This window comes from Alligator sinensis, unplaced genomic scaffold (assembly GCF_000455745.1).
Source record: "Alligator sinensis unplaced genomic scaffold, ASM45574v1 scaffold273_1, whole genome shotgun sequence".
NCBI lineage: Eukaryota > Metazoa > Chordata > Crocodylia > Alligatoridae > Alligator > Alligator sinensis.
This window is the reverse complement of record NW_005841943.1, coordinates 2213811-2238651: the sequence shown is the minus strand read 5'-3', so window position 1 is coordinate 2238651 and position 24841 is coordinate 2213811. Positions and strand designations below refer to the sequence as shown.

Genomic DNA, 24841 nt, shown 5'->3' with positions numbered 1-24841 from the left:
TGTTACTGGAGGCTTGGTGGCTTGGTGAGCAGGGGCTGCTCTTGCAGGGCAGAGTGAGCACTGTAGTCCTGGAGCACTCAGTGACCATGGTGCCTCCTGCCGCTGCCTGGACCAGCTCATTGCTTGAGCTCTGAGGGCCCCAATCCTTTTTTTTCCCTGAGCCCACCCGCTGAGCCACCTGTACCCAGGCTGCCAGTTTGCTGGGTGCCACCTGAGCTCTGAAAAGGATCAGACCCCTTGGAGCTCCCAGGACTCAGACACATGCCTCGGTGGGGCCATGCTGACTCAGGGCAGAGCTCAGTGGCTGCAATGTGGCAGACTGAGGCTGGTTCCCACTGACCCTGCACTCTGCCGGGCTTTGGAGGGACCAGTTTCCAGCTCCCCCTGCCTGGCTCATCCAGCACAGTTGAGGTTGGCAGGCACCAGAAGTCCTGGGTGGGGGTAGCAGGTGGGCAACTCCAGGCATGGAGACTGGGGCGCAGCCCGGCCTGTCTGGACTGGGGCTGCACAAAGCAGGTGGGAGGCTGCACTGCTCATAGTCACCTCCCTAGCTCGGTGGGGGTGGAAAGTCTCATCCCTGTACCACCCCCTCCACCCGGCTGTTCCCAGACCGCTGGGCCTGAGCAGAGCAAGCTTGCTTCATGGCTGTGGTGCTGGTTCTGCCTGGCAGGAGTAGAGCCAGTCCTGCCCCTGGCTCCAAGTCCTGGTCTGGGAACATGTCAGATTTTGGAGGGGCCACTTCACCTTGGGATGCTGGAGGACTTCAACTTGGGCAGAATAGCTGTGGAGTGGCCATACCTTAACAGAACAGGAGCAAAATTAGGTGGACCAGAGATAATCCTGCCCTGAAGTGGCATAACTTTAAGCCAAATAACTGCTTTTAGACAGTTAAAAGGTGTTAACATGCAGCCAATCCAGAAGAGCTCCAGAAGCTCCAGAAGCCACCTAAAATTACCATGCAACACAGCCCTAAGGTCTAAGCCTTGAAGTTGCAACTGTACACTTCAGTCCTGACCAGCCAGAGGACAACTGCAGGTTCTGTGCTAAATACCTGAGCTACTGCTCCCACATCCCATGATTACCACATCCCAGCTGAGACAGTTTATTCATCTGGTGAATGATCATAGGACTCAACTGTGGAGAACTCTGGCCCAGACTAACTACTACTATAACCCATTCATCCTGGCACTCTTTGCTGCTGTCATTTGCCATTTGCCTTCCTTCACAGGTTCCATACCGTTTTTGCCACTGCCACCAGTGTTACATGAACTTGCTGGTGCGGTAGTACAGTGAGATGAAATTCCAGAAACAAAGTCAATGGCAAGTCCTTACCTAATGCCTTCCTTACTGAAACAGTTCAGTAGTACATCCCTTTCTGCTGCTAGCACACAGAGATTCCTCCTCTTACCGAAGGAAGAAATACACAACCTTTAACTTTCTCTCAGAAGTATTTCGTAAGGCAAAGGTCCTTCCTTTTCAGGTGGTCCTTTAGGGGCTTTCTACATGTTGCACACATCAACCTAGCTAACACAATGTGACTCTCTTACATGTTTGATTTTAAAAGAAATTAAAAGACCAAGTATTGCACACTGAAAACAGAGTGGTCACCCTGGTTGAACTAACTTTTGATATTTATTAGTCCTCGGCTGTTTCTCTGACATTATCAACGTGGATAAAATCACTCATTGGGGAAATTAAAAATACTAAATGGCAATGACTGAAAAAAACTTTGTTACTTTAAATCTTATATTAAAATGACAAAGCAATCAAATTTTGACAAGATAAGCTAATTAGTATGCCAACAATGAAATGTAAGGCACCTCCAGGGAATGTTCTGAAAAGTTTTGTGTCATTTGCAGGGGCTTTATGCTTCATTTTTACCAAGCAAATACTGAAAGCTTTCTGAATGAAATACACCTGTGGTGGAACTCCATTAACTTCATGGACAGCTTTGCTGTTACGTTGTCCTCTCTACTTCCTTCATCCCATGATGTGCTCCATTTCTTTCTTTATTTGCTCTTTTCTCTCCTCATATATGTAGACTGTCAAGTCTTTAGGGCAGGGACTTTTTTGTTATATAACTGAAAAGTGTCTAGAGCAGGTCTGCACTTTGATCAGGGCCCCTAGGTCTATGGCAATACAACTTACTATGCTAATTAAATGGGTGTTAGACCACAGATAGTTTTGTCCTTGTAGCAGGGGCTGGTATACAGCCTGCTAGATCCCCATGAGACTGGCGGCACTGGCAGGAAATGCACCCAGCAGGGTCAGGGTGAGCCATGCTTCCCCAGAGCAACAGAGAAGAGCTCTGAGGGGAAAAGTGCCTGGTGGGTTCCAAAAAAGCCGCATTTCCCCAGCATGCTGGAGAAGAGCTCTGTGGGGGAAAGCACCCAGCAGGGTATGGGCGTGCTGCACTTCCCCAGCATGCCAGTGAAGAGACCCTTCAGGAAACTAGAGCAGCATGCTGGCTCCAGGGTCGGGAGAACACGTGTCCCCCAGGAGCTGGTGCTGACAGGCCCAGGAGAAAGCCCAGGCTTTTTAAAGGGTGACGCTGAGAGTAGCATGGCATCTGGCACCTTCAGGAGCAAAAGGTGGTGTGGCAGGACTGGGAGGAAGACCTGAAGCACTGCAGACGCAGCCAGCTGAACCCTTGTGAGATGCCAGGATCCAGCAACCATGAGTGACTGACCCACCTGATGCGTCCAGTGCGATAACTGGTGCCGGACAGTGGGGTAGTGGTGGGTGGCCCCACAAGCTGGAGGGCAGAGGACATGCAGAGGGAGTTCCCCAGGAGAGGTACAACTAAGCCCAGTGGAGAAGAGGGCAAAAGCAGACCACCAAGTCAGGGTTAGCCTCAAGGGACCCCCTGAATTAACCCAGACAAAGGAGGGATTTGTTTGAAGGACTGAGTAAATAGTCACCAGGTTTGAACCAGCTGAAGGGAGCCGAGCTGAACCTTAGAATCCAGAGGCTCAGGGTTTTCTTTATAGCCTTCCGGATTACCACAAGCAAGGTGGGCGAGAGCTTGTTTTTTTGTTTTTATTTAGTACTCCCGAGTGAGGGAGAAACCACAGGGGAAAGGAAGATCCCTTGTGCATTTGAGTTACAGTTTATTTGGTCCTAATCTGTACACCTGGATCCTATAAACTGTTTAGTTAAGACTCCTGGGGACCAGCAGTTAGAGATTTCACCATGCAAGACCTATCAGTCCATGGAGAAACACCAAACGCAGACCCTCATGATAGAGAAGTCAGAGGCTGTAACAAGGGGAGTGCAAGAAAGGGGAGAAGAAAGACGATCACAGATTAGAACAGAATATCTGAACTTGAAGAAAGAGACCTCTATCTCAAGGACAGGGACACCAACCAGTTGTGGGGCAAGTAACCAAATTGAGTCAGGGAGGAATAGAGATCCAGTGATTCCACGTACTGTCAACAGAACATTGTGACTCATCACCTGAGAGGAAACGGGAAGGGTGTAGGGGTGGTGGAGCCCTGTGGAAGACCGGTTTCTTGTCAGGCAGATCAACTCACTTGATACCATCTATCTTCCCAGAGATTATCATAACAACAAGGTGTGGCAGACGAAAGGGAGGGAAGACAAGGCAGAGGTACTGGTGATCATAACTGGACACAGGGAGGCGAGGGAACACACACACCCACAGTCCCTATCATATTTCTGTTACCTCTGGAAAAGGATATATACTGCACCCCATTTTGCAGTATCAAGTAAATAAAATACTAGTAAAATACATGTAAGAATGGCAACAATCTTGCACATGTCCAGGGCTATTTACTATGTTGTCTGCTGATTGTCTGCTGCTATATTGGCAATTACCTTGTAATTTAGCATATTAGTTATTTTTAATACAAAGTATGGGACTGATCCTACCCTCATTGAAGTCAATGGCAAGCCGGGCCCATATTTTCAACAAATAGAACCCTATTATTAAGACAGACAAACTGTTACTGATAACAATTCACTAATAAAAAACTTTATTAATGCAGAGGTAAGGTTGCCTAGTGATTCCTCAAGGTCTTCTACCATGCAGACCAGAATTTTACAGAGTTCAGTTGACAAACATTGTCTGGGATGGTTTAGACATGAATAATCCTGCCTTGAGCAGGGGTCTGGAATAGATGACCTCCTGAAATCTCTTCCAAACTATTGTTCCATGATTTCTATTCTCAGGCCCCCTGAAAATAAGATAATGAAGAGTTCAGATATCGTGAATCCTAGAAGTGCACAGTTATAGTACGTGCCTACCCAGAAGGTAACCTTAACTCTGGCCTCTGAAGCTGCCAATAGCTAGGTTCAGTAGGGGCACTGCTACAATAAGTAACGGTGGGCATCTCCACACTAGGCATTTACTGAGGAGCTGAATAATTAGCTCTGCAGTAAAGTCTCAGCATTTACAGGAGCAGCCCTATTAGGCCACAATAAACTAATAAATGCTGCTGCAGGATACTACTTGTCAACACAAGTGCTATGCTATAGTGGCATTATTTAGTGCACCGAAACACATGTAGACACTAGCAGGGCTGGCTCGGGCATGAGGGTGGTTCAGTGTGAGAGCTGCCTGATGGCTATCCCTGCACTGGAGCACCTTCATGCCCCAGCTATCCCCTCCACATTGTGTTGAGCCAGGTTGTAGAAGCCACAGACTGCTACACTGACCCCCAGAGCCCCCACTGCCAGCTAGGGTTGCTATGACCCAGCTCAACGTGCTGCAGTCTCAGGCACTTGTGTAAACATGGTGCCTAGGAGCAAGAAACTCTCGAGCAGACTGTGTTGGAGTCTATTCAGTTGCATTAATTGCATGTGTAGATGCGCCCAGTGGGTGCAGATAATTAATCTACTGTGGCACATATGTAGAAAGTGACACTTCATTGCAGAGCTATTTAGAACTCTCAGAGAGTTCAATAACCACATATTTCCCAAGTTATCCAAAAAAGATGGAAGTATCTGAAAGATGTGTTAAGAATGAAGCAAGAATATCTTCCGCAGCTTGTATATGAGAGTCTGACTACAGGAATTCTTTCTAAATAGTATTTAGAGAGGGAAAACTTATGAGATTTAACAGCATGAAGGATGTGCACAGGGCACCCCAGGAGAGACCGGGATATAGAAGCCTTCCTTGTACCCAAGCAGTGTTTGATAGCAAAGGAGGGGTTCAAATTCAGACACAAACATATGCTCCAGCTGCATTCACTACACTAGGAATAGCTGAAATAAATGGATGAAGGATTAGCTGGAGCACCTTAGAGGAGCTGTCACTGTGAGATGAGAAGTACAATAGTACCTTAAGACCTCAGCTACGCCTCATTTCATTGCTGAGTTCTGTAAATTTGTCAGTAGCAGTGTACAGGAGTCTTATTTTATAGCAATGTCAACCATCTCATGAAAGTACTATAACATTTAGTAAGCTAGGGGCAGTTTGATCGAGTGGGCTCAGTCTGGGTGCAGGCTAGACACAAGTTGTTCCCGTTTGCTGTGCAGAACAGAAATACGTTTGCTTTAGCAAAGAGGGAATGTTGCACTTTGGGCAAGGACCAGTGTGATTCTGTTCAATCTTGACCCCTTCTCTCATCCTAGTTCAGGAGCCACAGTCAAGAAAACCTGTGGCAAATAGGACATTTGTAGGAGAATGATAAGTTAGAGAGAGGGCACAGGTGGTGCCATGTCCCTTCCTCAACAAGTATATCACTGAAGAGGGAAATGTCCAACTTTCCTACCCACTCAGTTCCTGTTATCAGCATTTCTGAGCAGCCCAGTGAACACGGTGAGAGATTATAATCAGCGCATGGAGGTTCAGAGCAGAGTTTAAGATTCATGCATATACAAAAAGTCAGAACTACTAAATGATTTGGTAAAACTTTGATTTTGGACGGGAGGGGATGGGAAGGCAGGTGGCACAAAGGCATATCTTGAGAATACTGTGCTCATATTATTGTAAATCCCAGAAGGGAGCAATGTATACTACATTATATGTTTTCCATAGGTATCAACATTTGACACCTACTGCTCTTAGGAGTATCTGTATCTTTATTTTTCCTGTGTCCTTCTCAAGTAAGAATGAGGAAATAAACAGAAAAACAAAGGTAAAAATACATTTACTTTTAAAAGAAATTTAATAAAACAAAGATAACCCCCTCCCAAATGGGATGTATAATAAAATGTCCAAATAGAGCATCACTTTTAAATAGTCGTGTCATTGAATGAGTAAAATTTATCAAGAAGGGAAAAACATAGAACTCAAAAGGTTAATAGCTGATCTTTTAAACAAAAAAGGCAATCTACTTTTTCTCATTAAAAACTGACACACAGCACTAACTGAGGAGATTATGTTGTGAAAACATACTGCATCGCACGGTAATGCTTGATCGAGATCAGCAATCAGGAGCAAAAAGAAAGCACTGTTTCGTGATTATAATAGCAAATTCTGGAAGACAACCAAATACATCATCTGGCAGCTCAACAGCTGTTACAGCTTGGTAGTAATACCTTGGCATTTGCTATAAGCTATAACTTGAAAAATTGATTTCTCATCTGCCAGAAACAAGAAAATGTTCTCTTTTTAACATTTCTGAAATTTCTTTCATAAGCAGAACTAGGTTTTTGAGCCATTTTTATTGTGCATCTTTCTCAGTCTAGCTGCCAAGTTAATTTTATATTAATTTATTTTGATTCAAAAATAAATTTGGAGAAATAATATTGCACACAATTTAAATAAACAGTATATGGTTAGCCAAATTCCATCATAATAGTATGCTGGGTAGTTAATAGTATAGTACGTTGTATTTGTGCTTTGCATTAATATTTACTGTCATGACTATTTAATATAATTATATTTTACACATACTTCAAAGTAGGTAGTTTTCAAAATTATTTGAAGTCTAATGGATTAACTTTCCTTGATGGTTTGTTGGTAGTAGAGTCAGTCATTTCCCATGCTGAAGACACAGTAGAACAGGGGCAGGCAATTATTTTGGATGGAGGGCCTCTTACCAAGTTCTGACAAGCTGTTGAGGGCCACATTGGTAGCTCCTCCCCTTATCAGGTACCCTGCCCCCGGTCATCATCTTGTGACCAGAAGTCCCACCCCTTAACCCCCAACCTTTGCCACTAGAAGTCCCTCCCCTTACCCCTGGAAAAACTCCTTTCAGCAAGGGGTTTTGCCATCTCAGAACCAGAAAAATACCAAATCATATTCTAAAAATCGAACATCTACAACATTCATTAATTTGATTTCAAAAAATATTTTTGTCCTGATTTACATGTGTTTGTGTAGTGTACATAGAGGTGATTGCACAATAACTTAAAATGAAGTCTTACTCTTGTATATTGTGAGGGGGTGGGGGACATGGGTATAGGTTTCTGGAGGGCTATTAGTGTGTGGGTATGTGGGGTGTGGGGGTGTGAGTGTGGGGTGAGGGAGCATGTGTGTGTGCATGTGGATATGTGGGGTATGGGGTTTGTGGGGGACTGTGTGTGGGGGGAGGGTGGCTGAGGTGTGTGGGGGTGTAGGTGTGGGGGTCTGCGTGCATGGCAGTGAGAAGGGGATGTGGGTGCATGTGTATGGTGGGGTGTGTGTGTGGGACTTGCCCTATGAACACACACACGCACACACTGTCTCTCTCCCTCCCTCACTGCTCACACATACACACAAACACACTCTCTCTCTCTTCCTCACTGCGCATGCGCGCGCGCGCGCGCACACACACACACACACACACACACACACACACACACACACACCCTCCCGCTCCTGGCTCTTGGGTACCAGCGTGGCCCCCATGCTCCTGCGGTCTGGTGATGCAGCCAGGAGCAATGCAGTGCTGGAGTAGTGGGCTAGCGTGCAGGGAAGCAGTGAAAGCTGAGGCAGGCAGAGACTTCTGGATGAGGGGGCAGGGGTAGGAGGGGGCTAGGGTGGGGCAGGGCTGGGCTGGCCTTGCTGGTGAGTCCTGCTGGTTTCCCCTAGGTCCTACTGCCCTGGCTCCTGTCATCTTTGACAAGCAGCCTGGAGCAGATAAATATACATTTTCTAAAATTTTAGAGGCCCTGCGGGCAGGACAGAACGAACTGACAGGTCAGATCTGGCCCATGAGTTATATTTTGCCCACCTGTGCAGCAGAAGGAAGTAGCATAAATAGAAGGAACTCATGCATTGAAATTTACCAAGTCTAACAATCATGACTTTAAACAACTCCTGGACCCACTGGCAGGAGCAAAAAAGCAGCTTATGGCCTTTTTTACAGTGTAAACATCTTCAAACTGTTTCTTTTGTGTATAAAATAACTATTTTAAAAAGTCCTACTTCTAAATATACAATATTTTAATAGCACCTTTAAATGCAAGCATGATGCCTAACAAGGGCATGGACTATTTACAGTCATTTAGAGTTTCAGTTATTTTAGTCATAAGAGAGTTACGTAAAAACAATCTTCATAAATATTTCAGTTTCTGGCATTCCGCTTAGGTTTGAAGTGTCATATACAACCTCTCTTGCAAATCAATAATCATGCAGAACATCTAAGGGGAAAAGAAATTCAACTTCTACAGAAAGTTGGAGCAAGCTTTCAAAAAAGACATCTATCTACCTTTATGCCCACTGCGGTTTTCTTGGCCTCTGCTTTTAATCTTGTTGCTCGTAACATTGGTTTGGTTTTCTTATAATCTTGTTTTCCTAGGGTAGAAAAAAAAGATACTATAAATTATGCACTGAAGATACAGTTCTATATCTATAGTTTTTTTAATTCAGTGGCAGATGTACAATTTTGAAAAGGTCTGTACTACAAGAATGTGGACCAATAGCAGAAATAATAGTGAACTTTAAAACAAACAGCAACAAACAGTTAAGGAAGCAACCTAAATCTGTTACATGAAGGAGGTACCAAAATATAAATTATAGTAGCATTCCGATGGTATATTATTTACTAAGCTAAGTAGCTTAGTAAATACCAGTTCAGTGAACAACAGATAGCAAGTCTATAGATTAAACCTGGGTGTAAACCAGTGATCCTCAACCAGGGTGCCATGGCTCCCTCAGTGCCTTGAAAGCCTTTCAAAGGTGGCACGAGGTGCCATGCAATATTAATACTGTAAAGTGTCCAAGCACGATTCACAAGATAAACCCAGAGACTTCAATTAGGAATCCACAGAATTAAAAACATTATGACCTGTTGTGGTCCGAGTTCTTTGCAACAGAAGAATTATTCTATTATTTTTCTGTAGTCAAAAAAGACTTAAAAGTACAAGGGGGCATTTTCTCAGGGGTGCCTCAAGACTAATTGAGGTGTGCCTTGAGCCAAAAGAGGGTTGCCTCAAGTTTAAAAAGGTTGCAAACCACAGGTGTAAACTGTACACTTTAAGGACTTAAATAAAGTTTGACTAAAAAAGTAAACCAATGGGAACTTTTTGCTCAGCAGCTCTAACACATGTGAACTATATATAACACATGACAGTGTAGCATGGCATGAATGCTTTAGGATTCTGAATTCGGAACCTGATTCACAAATTGAAAAACCCAGACCGTTGTGCAGGGTAGTCCAAACGAATGCTAATAAAACCATAATACTGCTTCCTACCATCTATGTCACGTTACAGAAAATATTAATTTAGGTATATTTTAGAAAGATTTGAAAAACAGTATAGTGACTACCTCTGCCATCCACCAGCCTCTAAAGCCAAGTGCCTTAGTTATTGTGAGTTCCCCTGAAACAGGTTCACAGGAGGGCACAAAAATCTCTAAAAATGGTCTAAACAAAGGGTTGGCAACATGTGCCCTGCAGGCCACGTCTGGCCCACCAAGCCAGAGGATTTTGTCTCTGCCTACACCCATGCTGAGGCTGGGCAGTGAGTTGTGGCACTAGGGCTGGGCAGCTGGAAGTCATGCCCACACTGCTGTCACTTCTCCCCATTCCCCCTCCCACCAGCTGCAGTGTGGGAGCAGCTTCCATCTAGTGGGGGACTGAGCCAGGGCTGAGCAGCTTCCAATTGTTCACGTGCTTCACTCATGGTGCAGGGAGAAGTAATATCAGTGTGGATCAACTTCCAGTTGCCTAGCCCCAGGTCAGTTCCTCATCAGCTGGAAACCATGCTCATGCCTCAGCTGAGGAGCAGGAGGAGGCAGAGAAGAAGGCTGAAAGAAGCAACAGCAGCATCTGGCCTTAGTGTAGGCACATGGCTAGGTTATGCTGGCCCATGGCTTATACAAGTTGCTTGCCCCTAACCTAAACAGCTACTGTCTACTTAAAAATGTCATATCAAATCAAATATACTCTAGGCCAGGAGTTGCTGCATTGCCCCTTGCCACAGGCTCCCCTAGCACTGCAGGCTGTGCCACACTGAACTGCCTCACCCTCTGGGGTGGGAAAGCGTAAACCAAAGGAAGAAGGAGCCCAGAGACCCCAGCTGCTTCTGTAGCCAGAGCAATAGGGGGAGTGATGGCCGGGGCGGGGCAGAGCTACAATTTAACCCCTTGCAGGCTGCATGCAGCCTTCAGGTCACCAATTGGACAGCCCTCCAAACTATCAATGAAGATGCTGAATAGTAGAGGACCTGGGATAGACACCTGGGGAAATCCATTTGATACTTCCTCCCAATCTGACATTGAGCCAATGGTGACTACTCTTTGAGCATGATGCTCCAACCAATTATATATCCACTTTAGAGTATTTTCTTGTATTTTGTATTCCCTTAGCTTACTAATAAGAATGTCATGGGAAACAGTCTTGCTAAGATCAATGTATTTAAGGTATTGTCCCATTCACAGAGGCCTTGTCCTTCTCACAGAAAGAAATTGGGTTAGTCAGGCATGATTTGCTCTTGACACATCTGTCAAGAGAAAATCCCACTTGGGTGCTTAGAAATAGATTCTTCGGTGACCTGCTCCATGATCTTTCTGGAAGTCAGACTGACTGGTGTGTAAATCTCTGGGTTCTTCTTCTCTTTCTTAAAAATGGGTATTATACTTGCCCTTTTCCAGTTACACAGGACCTCACCTGACTTCCACGTTTTTTCAAAGATTATAGTAACTAGCTCTGAAATTATTTCAGCCAATTTCTTGAGTACTCTACAATGTATCTCATTCAACCCTAATGATTTGAAAACTGCTTCTACTTCTCAAATGAATGCTCTAACAAGGAATTTGTGCTCTAACCACTGGTTCATTGAATAAAAGATGTATGCCAACGCTGCTGGTCAGTTAGGGATTAGGCATTGAGACTCACAAATGAAAGACTGACTAATGTGCAGTCTGAGTCAGGTGCCTAAGCACTTCTTGATAGGTGGTAGAAGTTCAGACACATCTCTGCACTTAGCATTTCATATTTCTCCCTGTACGTATCTCCAGCTTTGCAAATTGTCCTTTTAAGGTGCTTATCCTTCCCTGTTCTGTTTTGAGTATGGACCCAGTTAAATTGGATCATGATGGGTGTCTATGTATCTGGCTCTATGTGACAGGATGGTTGCACAGGCTCGCTCACTTTGCTCTGTGGGCTGCTGCCACTACCTAGATCTCCATGAGCAAAGCTGCCCAATCCAGCCCTGCTTGGTCAGCTACAGATCCTAAAGGATACAGTCAACCAGCTCTGCATTATCTCGTTCAGGGCTACCACTCAGTGGCTGGTTCTAAATAAGTTGGGGATTGCCAACCAGGTCCTCCCCCACAGGCTTGATCTCTGCTCTCCAATATGACAACCCCAACAGATGCTCCTTGGCCTGTCCCTCCTTCCAGGTCTTGTGTGCCCTGTTGCCCAATTCCTTGCCCTTCTGATGCCCCTCAGCACCCCCCCTGCACCATTTGGGAAGCTGTGTGTGCAGCCCAGAACCTTGTCCCTGCCAGCTAGGCAGCCCTTGGGGGATATGTTTTCTGTTTGGACACCCCTGGGCATGTCTCTCTTGACGGGACAGAATCTGAAGGAGAGCAGAGGCTGTGGGGAGTAGGTGTAGGGGCAGAGGCGGGGGGGGTGGGCAGGCAGGAGGTGCAGGTGACTGGGACACAGGAACTACAGGGGGTCAGTCTGCAGCGGGGATGAGTGGTGGGGAGACAGGAATCAAGGGGGCTGCTTGTCCTCCCACAGCTGCCTTCCCCCTCTACTGCATGGCCCCCTGCTGCTGCTTTTCCCACTGCAGTAGTGGGGGTAATTAATTTAAAATAACCCTCCAATAATTAGATTATATACATAGAAAATTATAACTCCATATACAGAATCCATTATTATTGGAGGGTTATCTTAAATTCAAAAGTAATCTTGGATTTGGGTAAATATGAAATTTATACTATGTTTATATTAGTTTTTGAAATAGGGTGTTACTAAATTCTAAAAGTTACAGAAAGGTGCCTTGAATCTCCAAAGGTTAAGAACTACTAGTCTAAAACATTTAAAGTTAGTAGATTTTCCACTGACATCATGCTCTATGCACTGACATACATATGAGAGGGGGAGAGAAAAAAGCATCTATGAGGTAAATGCCTGATCAGGGAGAAATAATTATAAATGCTTGTAGTATTTTTTACATTCCGTTCTAGTATACACATGCATGCTGTTAATGCTCCTGTACTCCAGTTCTGAACTCCAATGTTTAAAGCAGAAAAAAAATGGTCAAATGATGGCTTGTTTATAGCTCTCATCACTGCATATTTGAACATTTTAATCCTGTCTAAAAAATTATGCCTACTAATTGTCTGCATCTAAAACTTTCAAACATTCACATGCAGAATTTTGTTTATAGTCAACATTCAAATTTTAAGAAATTTTAGGGCCTGCTTCAAACTTTGGGCTTTAAGGTGCTTGTGACAGAATTTTACCTGAGCAGAGTAAAATAACCGTATTAAAGAACCTAAGGAACAACTCAAAATATTGTGTCAGCAACAAAATTGACTTCTTCCCTTTGAAATATTATAATAATACTGGTTGCTCTGTAATCGCTATGGATTGGTCAACATTTCCATTATAAATGGCAGGAGCTAAAAACTCATAAAAATTCACTCCCGAGTGAAATCTGGCATAAAAGTATCCCAGCTTGGAACAGATTTTTTGTTGTTTGGAGCCAATTTTCAATAAAGTGATGCAGCTGTTCTTAGTTCTGAAAAAAAACTATAGAAATCTATTCATTTGAGATTTTTTAAGCACTAAAAATATCTTCCTCTTAAAAAATAGAAAACTGGCAAGTTTCAGCTCTGATGATTCAAATTCCTTGTCTTCAGTGGTAAACAACATAGGACAACCAACAGAATGACCTAAATTCAAAAAGACTGCTCTTACAGTGATGCAATGGAATTAGGTAATGAACAGTGTATAGTTTTGAAAGAGGAAAATGAATCAGAATCAACTCACATCCCGTTAGCTTCTGAACCCCCCTGTCCCTGGACATTCCTCTCTAAGAGTAAATTGTGAGGGTGATCAATGTTGATGTAAATATTTCATATGGAAGGTAGAATCCCTAAATAAAGTTCTAAGACTGAATCTATCATTACTAGGAATATTTTGTTACTCTTTCCATCAAATACAAATAGGCTGGTACTATTTATTTCAATAATGAGGTTATTGCTATGGCTGTATTGGAGTTACATAGACAATGCTTCCAGATTTATATTAAAGTTGATATGGACAACTAAAAACACATATATAACAAATAGGCTATTTTAATAAAGTTTCTGTAGCTGGTAATCCTCCAAAGATGTGCACCTGTCATTAATTTACTATTCTCCTTCCTAAGTGCAATAGCCAAAAAACCCCAAACAAACCATGTTGAAGAAGTCTGTATGCACCAAGCGCATAAGTTAAAAAAGGGAATCTGTTGAGTCCTTTGTAATGAAAACCAGATTCTGCAATTGTAGTAAAAGACTTTACATATTAGAACATTTGAAGGCCCTAGGAAAGACATCATCACTAAAAGTCTATAAAGAACTATGAAATGCAAAGTTCCTGACACAAACGCTGATAGTTACCATTTGTAGCACCAAACACAGATAACTTCTGTAGGTTCTTTTGGCCCTACACTTCCAATAGGTTGAATACATGTTTATACACTTCTAATTCCTTCCAATATCATTCTGCTCTTGCTGCAATTTCTTTCTGCATATATAGCTGTCAGAGTTATCAACTGAAGCTGTTTTTAGTTCCCAGGAAGTGACCGTCAAAGCCTATTAAGGTAGACTCATCACATAAAGCTCCATTCATCTGTCTTATCCAATGTCTATTCAAGTCAGATACCAAATTTTCCCGAGGGAACATAAGCAGGCAGGGAAAAGCAGCAGTGAGGATGGAGTTGGAATACTTTCAGACCAAATTTGACTTTCTGCAGGCATATCTACATGTGCATTTACACCAGCTTAAATTAACTGCGCAGTAAATTACTGAGCAGTAAACAGGAATAGGCTGGTGTCTACACATGCAAACGTTAAAAAGCATTAATGCTGTGTGAGGTCTGACTTGGGGCAAAAGTTAGTCCCAAGTCAGTTCACACATATAGTGTTACTATGCAGTAAGCAGTAAGGTATCTATACATGCATTACCGAGCAGTAACTAATCAGGCGTAAATTTGATACCTGCATTATGCAGGTATCAAAATTTATGCTCAAGTAGGAATGTCACCATATGTAGTGTGCAGTACGGGTGTGCACATGTAAACATGTGCCCATACTGCACAGTAATTTTGGTTACTGCGCAGTAAAGGCACATAAGTAGATGCGCCCTGTATTGCTTAAACTAAACCCTCTCCTCCTTCCACCACTTTTCTATCATCACCATACTTCATCTCTTCTCCCATGCTCAAAACACTGGCTGCCTATACATGTGCTGGTTCACGTTCTAATTTGGTCATGTTAGATCAGACTTGATTCTAATTAGGACGTGTCAGAGCAGACTCTGCATTCTAATTAGAATGCTCCAACATTGTCTCACTGTCGCCTGTATAAGCTCCCATATTTAAAAACAACTGCAAGGGCACTTTATCTAAACCCTGTTAAATGAGGTTCAGATAAAGCATCCTATAGCCATTTTTAAACATGTAGAGAGTTAATGTGCATGGCGGTGAGGCATTTTAATTAGAATGGCTCTCCTAGAACCACTCTAACTAAAATGTCCCTACCCTGCAAATGTGTATAGGCAGCCATTGGCTTTTGAGTTTTTAATTCTTCCCTTTTCCTCTTTGCTTTTGCCTTTGTTAGACTTCACAATTATTTATTTACAACCTTTCCAAAATCCATCATTTTCTTTCCATTTCTAAGACTAAGACATTAGTCTGGGGTGTTCTTTCTTGAAACATTAGTCATTTTCTTGCTTGACTAAAGCAGTCTCTTTCTGCTGACATCTCACATCTTTCCAATCCACCTAAATTTAGCTGCTAAGATTATCTACCTTTCCATGTCCATTCTTGCATTTCTCTTCTGTATTTCTAAAGCTTACCAGACCTCCACCCTAGCTTACATGTCTGTCCTCCTCTTCCCTTGCTGCCTTTGGCCTGTGCACAATCTTTTTTGTTTCAAGTCAGTGAAACAGCTACCAGCTTCTGATTTGCACTCTGTGCACAAGTATAAATTTTGCTTTATGAATTTGTGTGTGTGGATCAAAAGGCTGCTTTCAGTATTTGCCAATTAGAAAATGGACATGAGAAAGGTGACATTTTTAAATTTCTGTCTCAAAACATAGTCACATTGTGAAAAATGCCAAAGATCCTCCACCAAAACAAATGCTAGGCTTTCACATAATATGTATCATGAGATTGTCTCCTCCCTTGTTACTAATATTAAGATCCTACTGATTTTAGTGGAACTATTGTGATGTTTACTATTCATGAGAAAATTTAAGGCCCCATGTGTCTTTTTATTAAATAAACTTAATAATAGATTAGACTCACTATTCTGATTATTATTTCAAGTTAATCCTAATGTTTCATGCCATGACACAATGACTGATACAAAACCTAAATATTAAGGATTAACTGAAGAAGTTCATTAAGTTTTGAAAAACACTCTTCTTTTGTCACCCAAGATACTACCTAACATTAATGGCAACATATTTTTCCAGTCATCATAAGGATTGTATTATAGTATGATCCAGAATGTACTGCACTGAGAACAATATTCTGAGAAAGTCAATTATATATGAAAGAGAGTTCATTTGTTAGAGGAAGCTACTATTTAAAATACAATTTGGCCAAACTTTACAGATGTGAAGAAAGGAGAAGGAAATCAATATTTACTCTTTCAAATAAGCCAATGTTTTAACTATAGTTTATTAGCATGATTGAATAACAGATGAAAGAGTGCCTAGCTGCTTTTCAATTCATCAGGCTTAACCAGAAACAGGGCTGCATCTTTGCCCTTTGTTGATATTGCTGTCCAAGCTTATTATCATATGAATATCTGGTTATTGTTTTATAAATGTTCACATTTCAGAAGCTCCCTGCTTTCTTTTCTCTCGGTAGACTTTACAATATCCACCTTCATTATCATCATGTGGCAGTGCTGCTCTTCGTCTGCATTTGCTACTTTAAAAATTAATGCACTGCTATTTTCTGACTACTGTACTGCGTAAGCTGCTTATGAGTGCATTATGCTATCAAGCAAGCACATGCAGAAAAGCTTCCTAAAATGTTATTCTTTCAATGAAAATACAGCTGGTTCTGCTTCAAAGGCACTTCTTTTCACCTGCAAATGGACTTGCTTCTACACTTATTCCTCAATTCATTGTCTTTTATTTGTGTCTGCAAATCTTTAATTGCCTTTAATTAGAAAAAAGTAAATTCAGTGCTTTAATCTTGCAAATACATTCAATCATAATTCTGTCTGGGATGAATACCAAGTTCTATTCACTGACTGATCTTTATAACAAAGGTATATAAATTTATTGTCCGTTTATACAGACCACCCCAATTAAGTCACAATGGAAAAGCAAATAGATAAGAGTCAAAATATTTGAAATGAGAAATGTGCAATCTAAATTTAATTACTCAGATGAATTATTTGAAGATGAGTTATTTACAGCATGCCAAAAAACTGACAGATAGTAAAAGTTGCTAATCAACATTACAGATTTAAAATTCCTTTCAACACTTTTAGTCTAATTTGTAACAACCAAGAAACGGCTGTTCTGGGGTTTTTTTGTGCTGGTATTACAATTATAACCAAAACAGCAATAAAATTTCTTCCACATCATAGCAATTCATTTAATACATTTTAAATTTGTTATTTAAAATATACTCAAACCTAAAATTAATAATTAACTTCTAGATGGTTACTTATTTAGCTTTTAAATAGCTGCAATATATGCTTAATCCTGTGCATCAGGATTAGTAAGTATTTGGTGGACAATTAAAAACATTAACTAATTTAGGGGCAGAATGTGATAGCCCTTACCCTCACACAAAAACATTCCCACAAGGACTTTGCTCAAAGTCAATGGCATTATTTATTTGTATTATTAAAGCACCTATAACCCCAGTCAGACACCAGGACTCCACTGTACAAACAGAATAAACTTCCCCCAAAAACTGTCACCAATTTGAGTAGAGATTCAACAATTTGTTTTCAAGTGTGTGATATTATTTATTTTGCTCCTGCCTCTCTACCTCAGCACTAGAAGCAGGGGAAATGTTTGATCTGGTTGACAAGGTATGAGGGTCCTGAAAAAGAGGGCAAAAGGCTCAGTCATGCTGAAGTTCTTCCCTCCAGGATTCCCCTAACCAAGACCACACAGGAAGGTTATAGCTAGGAGAAGGTCGCAGGAAGAGACGTGGGTTCCTTCATCAGCTCCTACTGACCATTGGTCAATCTGGGGAAAGGGAGAAAAGAGGTAACCACCTGGGCACATCTATACACACAATTAATACGCCTGAATTTCCTGTGAAGAAAATTTAGGCTCATTAAAGCGCTCCTGGGCATACATCTATACATACGCCCCTGTCAGAAGCAAATTTGCTCCCAATGGAAGCAGTTTGGTGCAGGGCTCCTCCTGCTCCCCCACCTTGGCTCTGCCTCCTGTAGCAGCTGGGGGCGGGGGGGACTCCAGGCTCCCCTAGGTTCCAGCCCTGGGCTGGAAGGTGGCATGGGGGCCAGGCCTGGGATTTGGGAAGTGTGGGGGGAGGTGGAGCTAACTGGGAGCAGAAGACAGCTTCCAGTGGCACAGAGCTCACAACTGCAGCCCAGCCTGGAGCGATGCCTAGTGCCCGAGCATGGGGGTAAGCAGCTCTGGAAGTGAGAGGGAAACACAGGAGGGAAGCAGCACCAGGGACCAGCACTGCTTCCCCCTTGCATCTCTACCCCTGGTCCCAGTGCTGCTTCCCCCTCTTGTCTCTCCCCTGGTCCCTAGTGTGGCTTACCCTCACTTCTCCCACCGTCTCCCCCTAGTCCCGGCACTGCTGCCCGCCACCCCTGGTCAGCTCCCAGCTCCCCTCAGGCATGGGTGGGGAGTCGGAGCCGACTGAGGCATGTGCTGCACAGGCAGCACCAGGGCTGAGGGGATAGGGCAGCTCTGTCCCCTCAACCCTGCTGCTGCCTGCACAGCGCAAATCCCAGTCAGCTTCCACTCCCTGCCTATGCCTGGGGGGATCTGGGAGCTCCCCTGTCCCTCATCTCCATCCCCGCCCCAGTGCTGCTCAGCTTCCAGGTCCTGTGGCGAGCCAGGAGCTGAGCAGTGTCAGAGCTGCAGACAGCTCCCCCTCCCCCCACCCTCTGCTGCCTAGGCTGACTGGGAGCAAATCGCTTCCTGTCAGTATCTACACGTGTGCTACTGCGTAGTAGCCAATGCACCATTAATCTAGTACCTGTATTTGTTGGTACTAGCAAATGGCTCATTAGCCTAATTTACGGTTCATTAAATCTGGTGCACATGAAGACACTGATGCTTTACTGCACATTAAACTAATCTAATGCACAGTAAAGCATCTCATGTAGACACACCTCCTGTGTATCACTTCTACCTTCTTTAAGGTAAGGCGTACCTGCATGTGCAGCCACCCTGTTGTGGTTGCTCACCTGCCATAAAATGAAGGCAGTATTTGAATGGTATTTCCAAGATGCTGTAGGTCCTGTGCAGTTGACAGATTGAGAGGTACAGCTTTCAGAGACAAATATGAGTAAGAGACCTGGCACAGCCAATGGACCCTATTAGCCCTAGGGAGCCTTTGCAAACTGAGGTATGCACAAATCGCAGCCCCTGCTGTGGCTATAACTGGCATACATATATTCAAGCTAACTTTTAACAAGCTAGCTCAGTTAATGGTAACAGTGTGGCCATGGCAGCTTGGAACTCAGCAAACGCTGCAGGATTCTCCAGAGAAGCTGAGTAAATACTCAGGAGGTTAGCTGCACTAGACTTTGTGTTACCATGGCTACATCTGTTGTGGTACCTGAGCTTAGGTATGCCTACACTACATACATACCTGAGCTTAGGTATACTACACTACACTACAGACATACCCTAAGTTACCTGAGCATATCTTCTTTCTCCCTAATGGGGTAAAGGGGAGAAATTGAGCTGAAGGGACCTGATCTTGAATACTATTTATTTGGGACAATGCATTCAACACCTCCCCAAACCCAAGACCATTCATGATGTTTTCCAGATGGTGGGGAAGGGTTGGCTGCTTTCCTCAATTAAAGTTGATTTCATAAAGTTGCAGTACAATGCTTTGAATTTGCGCGCGCATGCGCGTGCGTGCATCTGTGTGTGTGTGTGTCTTAAAAAGAGTATATAGAATGTTCTTGCAAAGAATTTTTTCCAACTTCTCATTTGGTCTAATAAAAGATATTAAAGAAGCTTGCCTGCCTATGTCCTTAGACCAGCATAGTTACAACAAAAATCCCTGTACAAATTCCTCTGGAAGTTAACATAATTTGAAAAATAATATCCAAGTATAACTACATTGCAGCAGAACACTTTTAACAGGTCCTATAAATAGCAAACCAGACAACTCCAAAACTTAAGACAACCTCCACTCCAAGCCTTCAATCAACCTCCACATTAAAATTCATTTTTGAATGCTTGGGATAGGGATTGTGAAACATGCCCTAAAATTCCTCATGTCTGGATTATTTAATATCAAGGAGGGGAAAGAATTCCAAGTTTATGGAGCCCTCACAAAGAATAACTTGAGGCAGCCCCTTTTCATAGATAACAGTAGAGCTTCTGCTGATGTCAACTGTTGATAGTTTGGTATGAGAAAAGAGATGGTTTCTCAGGCTGGTAGATACTAAGCTACTTGCCATTTTCTTCATTAGCAACAGAATTCCATTCTAATTCCAATCAACTCACACTCCAATGTAATAAACAATGCAATTCAAATCCAGTTTGATGTGTAAACTTGTAACAATTGATAGATAAAATACCAGTGCATAATGTTTATTATTAGAAATGTACACTGACATTCTAATTAGGAAAAACAATTAATTTAGAATATCAGTAACATTTGAAAAAGTCAATATTCCAGGAAAAATGAACATCCCAGTCCCAAATGCAATTAAAGGCAAGGTCCTATATCACTGACGCTACTTAGGCATTTAAGATGGGAGTTAGGTACTTGAATACCTATAAAGATCTGGGCTAAGACTCCTGACTTCAAATAAATGGGAGCAAAGTCTTAAAATATTCAGCAGGTTTTCTTAGTGTTTTTGTATTCTTAAGCCTTAAAGTATTCAGCAGTTCTCTTTGCATTTGCAATACCTTACTAACCTCTTCGGTGTTATTTTTTTTTCAGAAAAGCAGAGAGATTTGCTTTAATGCAATTTAAAAAAATTGCTGTGATTACAGATGTTTTTGGAGTCTAAGGCTAACAGAAACATTTTGATACATATTATACATATTTGAGATGGTATGTATGTACTGAGAAAAAGCACGAAAACCCCCCATAGCCTCTCTCTTTTTTATTCAGATTTAATGGAAGCTCAAATCACTGACCATTTTTCAATCTTGAGAGTCGGAACAGCTTGACACTAATAATACATTTGCAAAGGACACATCATCATTTAACACAACATTAAGTGCTCAGGGACAACTTTTTACAGTAGACACAACGTTCTCTGAGCTCAGGGTTGACATTTAACGCTACAAAGATAATCCAACCAGTCATTCATGAGGGGTAAATTAATTTTCAAGGAAGTATATTGCAGCTTTAAGCCAACAAGAAGGATGCATTAAAGTGAATAAGTTTATTTTATGCTAGCTGCAAGATTTTTTTAGTCTAAATATCAGGCTTCTCTAAGTATACCAAAATCTACCCATCCAATTATTTCAATCCTTCCCCCAATTCTACCTCAGAAGTCTAATGATAGATTTAAATACAGTTCTGAAGCTGGAAAATTAAGCACCTCAGAACACCTTCACCTTTGTTCAACTAGCAAAGAGCTTCCATTCTACAGAAAACAATATTTTAGAGAGAGAGAGACACAGAGAGAGAGAGACTTTCTATATGAAGCAGATGCTTAATACAATTCATACTAAAATGTTTTAAATTTTTTTGTACTAATTTATTCTTGGGTCATATTTTTTAAAAGTCTATATAAGCAATTAAAAAAGGTATTTGGAATGTGTGTGCATGTGTGCGCGTATATATGTATATATATAAATATAACAAGGAAAACAATTATATCACTGTTTAACATTAAGTAAAAAATAATAAAATGTTATATTTGTAACACTTGTAGCGTATAGAACATTAACTACAAAATGTTTTTAAAATTATGTGAAAAACAATGATCATAAATGCTGATCTTTGCTAGATACAACGAAAAAGACCTGATTTTTTCATATTATCTTGTACTTCAATGTTTCTTTTTTCATTACAAGCCCCAAAGCTGTGTGTATTTAAGGCAAGATGGCAATTGCCTATTGGGAGGAGTTTCCTGCACATGCATAACTGTAATTTCTCAATTAACCTTTCCAATGATCTCTTTAACATTTTATATTAAAACAAATAGCTATGACAATGTTCAGGCTCTTCCCTGAAAACAGATTAATTTGAATCAGATCATATGGTGAATACTTATTTTTCTATTCAAGGCCAGAACAAACACACACGAACTCAGTTTTTGTACATTTCTAATACTTTCTAACGAGAAAACAACAAGCAATTCACCCACCATGGAGAAGACAGGTTTTGAACAAAACTGATGCCAAATAGGAAGCTGTATAAAGCACTAATAATTTGAATAATTTAAAAACTACAGAAATACTAAATAACTAGTCAGATTATTTGGGGTACAAAAGAAACTAAAATAACTGTTTTCTTAATGTTAAATATCAAGGGCTCATGTGACGGCAGAGGCACTGCAATGCTGCGTAGAAGGGACAGGCTCACTCAACAACACACCTGGAGGCTTGTTGGTTGTAGCCGTGTTGGTCTAAGGCAGGGTGGGAAATTATTTTGGGCAGAGGGCTGCTTACTGAGTTTTGGCAAGCCATCGAATGCCGCATGACAGGCAGCCCAGGGCAGATGAATATTAATTTTCTAAATTTTTTAGGGGTCCCGCGGGCCAGATAGAATGGCCTAGCGGGCCGCATCCGGACCCCAGGTCACATTTTGCCCACCCCTGGTCTAAGGACACAGGCAAACAAGGTTCTTTGGATAGATACAATATCTTTTATTAGACCAGCTAAGTAGAAAAATTGTTGTTTACAAGCTTTCAGGCACAAACAGGATTCTTCAGGCATGCATAGAGAGACACAAAGCACCAACACACTCTCCCTATGCCTGAAGAAAGGTGTTTGTACCCGAAAGCTTGAAAAGAACATTTTTTCCAACTATTTAGTTGGTCTAATAAAAGTTATCACATCTACCCAAAGAACTTTGCCAGCATACCTGGAGGCATTCTGCCTTGTGAGACAGAATGAGCCTGTCTCATTGTTTATACCAGTTTTATTAACAGTGGACTTCAAATAAAGATAAACTGGATTACCACTAATATGTGTGGAAAAACTTCTGACAGGCCTCCATTTACCAACATTTAAAAACCAATGCTGGAAACCTAACTGATTTAAAGTCCATCTCAAAGCACCCTGGTGGAGCACATATACCAGTTTCACTAGGTCTGAGGGATTCAGGGCACACAAAAAACAGTGGGACTGACAAAAAATCAGCTGCTGAAAAAACAGGAGAAGAGAGATATTTGCAGGGAGCAAGGAAGAGATGCCTGCAGAAGCAGGTCTTATCAAAGCCCCTGACATATGCTACATTTATTGTACAATTAACTGGTTAACTGCACAATAAATTTAGAGATGCTCCATGGGCAAAATAATTACTGTGCAATAACAATGGCCAACCAGCCACAAATGTTGCATGAAAAATGTAAAACAAGTCTGTAGCTGGTTTCTATCAAGCTTTAATCTGAATGTGTGGCATGTCAGGGTTTGGCCAGATCCTCCAGCATCCCAGGGTAGACTGCTCCCTTTTCCCCTCCCCTCCACACTTCCTGCAAGGGGCCCTCTGAGAATCAAGTTGAATGCTGCTTCCCCAGGGTGCCTCAGCAGTAGATATCATGACTCACCACTCCTCCTCCTTTTCCCCAACCAGCCTTCAAGGCTGCTTCTTTAAGGAGCCATTAGCACCTCTTTCATGTGAGAAGCAGTGTAAGCAGACACTCAACAAGACATGCTCTGCTTACAAACAATAATAAATTGACAAGAGGGGAGGGAATTTGTTTACGAAACTGCTAGTTGGGACAAGATGGGGGGAAAAGAAAAGCACACACATAAAGGCACTTCATAAGCTGTTCTGGGAGAGGTAGAGTCTCATCTCCTCTGTCCCTCTTCACCCTGGCCCTTTGCGCCAGTCTAGGGTTACCATACATCCGAGTTTTCCCAGATATGACCTCTTTTTTGACCCCCTGTCCCCTTCTCCAGGAGGGTTTTTAAAATGCAAGCAGATGTCCAGGTTTTTGCTCTGTCTCTGGCTTTTCCCAGGCACTTTCACCTTGGCTGCTTGGGGCTGGGGGCAGAGGGGCAAGGTGATTGGCTGTTGGGGGATCACATGCTCACACATGGGCCCTGGCAGGTAAGAGAGAGAGACACAGAAAGACAGAGACAGAATGTGTGTGTGCAAGTGAGCTCCTTGGGGGGGGGGGGGGGGGGGCAGGAGACTGCAGGTTGGGTGCAAGGGGCACTGGCAGGGCTGGTGTGAGGGGACAGGGGCTGCAGGTCAGGAGTGAGGGGCACCGGCAGGGCTGGGGAGGGTAGGGGGCCCTGGGCTGGGAGTGAGGGGCACCAGCAACACTGGGGAGCAGGGTACAGTGGATCAGGAGTGAGAGGCACAGCAGGGCTGGTGGGGCTGTGGCTTAGGAGTGAGGGGCAGAGGCAGGGCACAGGAATATCACTGCCCCCACCCCCAAATCATATACTCCCTTCACCCTCTCCTCCCCCTACCCCGTCCTCCCCTCTCCCCGCTAGTGTCTTCTTTTTTGATACTGGAAATATAGTCTTACCTGCTCTGCTCAAAGGTTAGGAAAGCATCTTCTTCACCCTGGGGAGCTCAGAGCTCACTTCTCATTAACTGCACAGCTGAAGGTATGGGAGAGAGCGCTCACAACCCCCTCCAGCAGCTCTCCAGCTCCCCTTTTGGTAAGTGCTGGCAAGGCAAGTTCCCAGGGCATTTTTTCCCCTCTGGATTGCTTACCCTGTGAATGTGAAGCAGGTCAAATGGTGTGGTAGTCTGCATCAAGCAAGATTACCTGTTGCTTAATGGAAACAACATTTGGCAGGGGTCTAAAACAGATATACCTCTGGATAGCTTGGTTCCACTATATTTATTCTGGTTATATGTATTTTTATTGCTGTAATTAAAACACACTTGTAGTTCCTGAAACCAGTTGGGTCTGCTCAAAAACCACAGCTGATACACAAGA

The 24841-nt window shown here is 42.6% G+C and overlaps 1 protein-coding gene across 2 annotated transcripts in view; it reads right to left on the bottom strand.

Annotated features, from left to right (window-relative positions):
• The window catches only part of TRIQK (triple QxxK/R motif containing), a 75744-nt gene that overhangs the window by 15700 nt on the left and 35203 nt on the right, over positions 1 to 24841 (bottom strand). For both annotated transcript variants that reach the window (XR_003093169.1, XM_006019996.1), the window contains one exon: positions 8601 to 8686. Coding sequence is in view for 1 of the 2 variants with exons in the window: in XM_006019996.1 (XP_006020058.1) it covers positions 8601 to 8686 (86 nt within the window). In the remaining variant the exon portion in view is untranslated. The remainder of the gene's footprint in view (positions 1 to 8600; positions 8687 to 24841) is intronic.